General features: G+C 52.1%; 1 protein-coding gene across 1 annotated transcript; it reads right to left on the reverse strand.

The window, feature by feature from the left end:
• Window positions 1–233: 233 nt before the first annotated feature.
• Window positions 234–3,643, reverse strand: LOC119323380 (aquaporin NIP2-1-like). The gene is made up of 5 exons (XM_037597021.1): window positions 3,378–3,643; window positions 3,049–3,273; window positions 1,388–1,582; window positions 1,226–1,287; window positions 234–819 (listed from the first exon to the last, which is right to left on the reverse strand). The coding sequence occupies exons 1-5, from the start codon at window positions 3,525–3,527 to the stop codon at window positions 564–566; spliced, it is 888 nt and encodes a 295-aa protein (XP_037452918.1). The 5' UTR covers window positions 3,528–3,643; the 3' UTR covers window positions 234–563.
• Window positions 3,644–4,122: the final 479 nt, after the last annotated feature.

A 4,122-nucleotide genomic window follows, 5' to 3' on the forward strand; every position in this document is an offset into this window, starting at 1 on the left:
GGGGTTGGTGCGGATGGTTATTGCTGTAGTTTGTCGATCAATGTTTTGATCACTTTGAAGTTTTTTTTCTTCCGCCTCCTTACCGATAGTTTTTTTTTTCCTTTCAAAAATTGACATGTATAGGTCTGAAGATGAATCACAATCATACTTCATGGTTCAGATTGGAAATTAATCGTGCAGCTCCTCCAAAGTTTGCTCAAAGGGAAGAGAAGTGGGAACGTCAACACATGTTCTTTCGAGAAGCAAAGCCACGGGAGTTTTATGTACTGCAATTGCAGGAGAGATACACTTTGGCACGCGTGCGACTGCAGAGTGCGGACTGATACGCCCCCAAAATCAGGACCCCAAGCTCAGTCGCTTGCACACATGAACAGAGCGAGGGAGCAAATCTACTGCGACATGCGCGGGCGAACAAACATACACATGCGCGCACGCGCGTACTCCCCTGCATGCATCGACCAACCAACCACTGAGTTACAAGTGACACACGCCCGCACACACATAACAACTACCAAGGACACACACTGGGAGTGGGAGATCCATCCGGTCCGGCGGCGGCAGGATCAGACGGGGATGTGGTCGAGCTCGTCGTCGTCGGCGGCCACGGACTGGCTCTGCAGCCGCCGGAGCTTGAAGGAGGAGAGCTTCTGGGGCCCGTCCTTGGGCGGCTCCTCGAAGCGGATGTAGGTGTAGGTCCAGGCCCCGGAGAGCGTGCCGAGGACGGGGCCCAGGAAGTAGAGCCAGAGGCCGGGGTAGCGGTTGCTGGCCAGCGCCGGGCCCAGCGTCCTCGCCGGGTTCATCGATCCACCTGACACCGCCCTGCACTCGATCGGTCGCCGTCGCGTCTCAGTTTTATTCCATCATTAATCCTGTTTAATTATTGCATACTACTAATATATATATTCATCGTCTGACGCGGCCACTATCAATCATGTCATTGTACTTAGCATGACCCATTGTTCCTTGCTAGCTTAGGCCATGGAGGATACGGTCAAGGTTACCAAGATTAAGAATGTTATCAGCGACTCCTGTTTGGCTCTTCCCTTGGCTGCCAAGAGCCAGGTGGTGATTAACTGGACCTAATTAAGAAATTTCTCGTTTTCGGCGTGAGTGACAACGAATAGATATACTGCGTAGTCCAAGAAGTGATTTCTTAATTACTACTAGCCGGCAAGGGGAGGTGTTAATTGATTAATCTCTAATTGACGTAGTATTATCTATTTACCCTGCGAAGATGGAGGTAATGCAAACGGAGGAACCGACAGCCAACCCAGCCAACTCACCCACCTGCATGAACGAACACGGGAAAAACCAATGTCAGAACCAATGATTTTACAGAGATCGACAAATGGCAATCATCATCCAAGACAGCGGCCGGACGACTTACCGCTCTAGTGTCCGTGGCGACGGCGAGGGTGACGAACATCATGTTGAAGGTGACGACGACCTCGATGACCAGCGCGTGCCAGTGCGGCCCGACCGGCTCGGTGGTGCCGATCACGGTGATGGGGTGGAGCACCGCCTTGAGCACGAAGGACGCGCAGATCGCGCCCGTGAACTGCGCCGCCCAGTAGAACGGGACCTGCACAAGCACAAGCACAATCACCCATCAGACCAGATGCGCATCGAATCGGTTCGTGAATATGTGCAGCTAGCTAGCCAGCCAGTACTACTATTATGTAGCGTAGCATGCAACTGGGCGGCTGGCCGGAATAGGGTGCCGATCGAAAGGCCGCGCTGCATGCGATCTCCGGCAGATCCGGACCTCGAATATATGGCACATGCCCCAAATCTCACAGCACCTGCGCCACGCGTGTCCTCGACGACGAACCTGCGAGCCCCACACAGACATGGCCTGCCTCGGTGCCTCACGCACTCCGCGGCCGGTACGTACGTAGGCAGCAGGAGAGCTCCTGTGGCGACGACACATGTAAAGGCCGGCACGCGGTCGTCTTCCAGGTCGAGCCGGAAGGCAATTTCGCACGGTGAAAATGCCAATTAAAAGCGGTGTCAGTGTTAAACCGGTCGGTTGGTGTGGCACAGTACCAGCGTTAGTGCTGGCTAGTGCCCCCGGCCGTGTAGTATCTCCTGTGATCGATGCATACGCTTTGCCGCCACTAACTGAACTATCGCCGCGGTAAGAAAAAGAAAGCTTTTCATCCATTTTCCGACTAGAAAAGAATAGCTTGCTTTTCATATATCTGATGCGACCGAGCTTTAGTTTGGTGCCTCGATCGATCACACCTCTCACGTACTGCCTGCCTAACAGTACTATTTTTGTGCTACATGCAAAGTAATTTCTTCCAACAAACTCCAACTAGACAAATCGACAGGGAAAGGGACGTGCGAGGAGAAGCAGCTAAGCTACTCCAAGTGGCTACTAGTTGTACTGGGCTTCTGGGCATCGTTTTGGTGTATAAATACCATCATGAAAGGTACTACCCGATTGGTTGGTTGGGACAACAAGTTACGCGAGCATATACCCTAACCCCGTTGCTTTTGACTCTGCTTATAGCTTATAGCTAAGTCCAACAAGCTAGACGCTATGTCGACTCAATAATTCGCCGACTACGCTTAAAGAAGCGATTGAATTTGGCAGTATCACGTCCATGACAACACCCTGAAAAGTACGTGTGAGTTAACTGAGTTTTTAGCCATGACTAAACAAATCAGCATGTGATCATCCCATTTTTCTAGCCTGAAAACGGTTTTTCAAATACTGAAGCAACTGTGGTAATCTATTAAGGCGCTCAACATTTCTTTAACCGGAGGCGGTCCTGAGCATTGTACGCAACCGTAACAAAGCAATCCATGGGTTGTCTTGTGCGACTTGTGTCATCCAATCGAGATGCTCGATCGATGAGTGGGGTGTTTGCCAAGATCTTCGTTGGAAATAACAGATTAAGAGAAAGCGAGAGGATTATCGTGATTACTAGTAGTGGGATGACTTTTGTGGCTGAATGATCTAGGTGTTTAGCAGCTAGTGCATATGCAGCGTCACTGCTCGATTGCCCAGAGTTGTGTACTGTTGCGTAACGTATGTAGTACCTGAATCCAGGGGAAATGGCGGAAGATGGCGAAGGCGAGGGTGACGGCGGGGTTCATGTGCGCGCCAGAGATGTGGCCGACGGCATAGATCATCACGACGACGATGAGCCCGCCGGCGACCGACTGGCCGAGCTGCGATATGCGCGTCACGTCGTGGGCGCTGATCGCCGCCGCCCCGCACGTCACGAACACCAGCAGGAACGTCGACACCACCTCCGACACCACCTGCAGATCGACATAACAGTTCGCGTCATTCATGCAGTGACCCAAGTGATCGATCACGCGGCCGGCGCAGTTGTATGACCGACGGATCGGTCGATCTGGCTCACCTTCTTGAGGAGGTGAGGAGGGAAGTAGTCGGCGATGGACCGCTCGGTGTAGTACACCATGCTGGGCGTGGTGGAGTTCTGCACCGTGCCGATGTCGTGGATCTCGCTGGAGAAGGTCGCCCTGGAGTTCGACCTCGAGTTGGTGGCCATTTTCCAAGACGAACTATCAGAGCTATCCCAGCACCTGAGACTGAGCTCCTGCTTTGTAGGTGGAGAGGAAGAAGCTTACATGAACTAGCTTAGCTCGCTTGCTCTTTGGGGAGATGAGAGCGGGGTATTTATAGGGCTGGAGAGGAAAGCCTGGAGCGGGCGCGAGGTGGCAGATACTAGCAGTCCACACTCACCTTTTAATTAGGCCTGGGTGTCGGATAGGCACTGGGCTTTGTGCTGCTTAGCACCGATCAATCTCCCGCCCTCCGTGTTTTTTCCATTAGTTTTCTGGTTTTTAAATCTGCTCGAACACGTTGTCGCATGGACATTGGACGAAATAAACCAAATCCCAGGCTTGTTCTCTTCTGCTTAAGGGCATGCATAAACGTGTTAAGGCCATACCCGGGGGCGAAAAGTACGCAAATGATATTTCAATCGGCCGATAGTTGAAATGATTGCAGTTGTAAATTCGCAGGTGCCTATAATATGCCGGGATAAAGGCGCGACGTCGGCGTCGTGACGCCGATGTACGGCGACGAACCGGTTCTTTTAAGCTAGGGTTGCTGCGGAGAAAGAAATTCTATTGTTGGTGATG

The sequence above is a fragment of the Triticum dicoccoides genome, chromosome 6B (assembly GCF_002162155.2).
Source record: "Triticum dicoccoides isolate Atlit2015 ecotype Zavitan chromosome 6B, WEW_v2.0, whole genome shotgun sequence".
In the NCBI taxonomy this organism is placed as follows: domain Eukaryota; kingdom Viridiplantae; phylum Streptophyta; class Magnoliopsida; order Poales; family Poaceae; genus Triticum; species Triticum dicoccoides.

Bases quoted from the DNA above. Each gene is read 5' to 3' on its own strand.
- LOC119323380 (XM_037597021.1), bottom strand. From the start codon at position 3,527: ATGGCCACCAACTCGAGGTCGAACTCCAGGGCGACCTTCTCCAGCGAG. The intron at 3,274-3,377 runs GTGAGCCAGATC...GTCGATCTGCAG, and splicing joins CTCCTCACCTCCTCAAGAAG to GTGGTGTCGGAGGTGGTGTC. The intron at 820-1,225 runs GTAAATAGATAA...GATCGAGTGCAG, and splicing joins ATTACCTCCATCTTCGCAGG to GGCGGTGTCAGGTGGATCGA.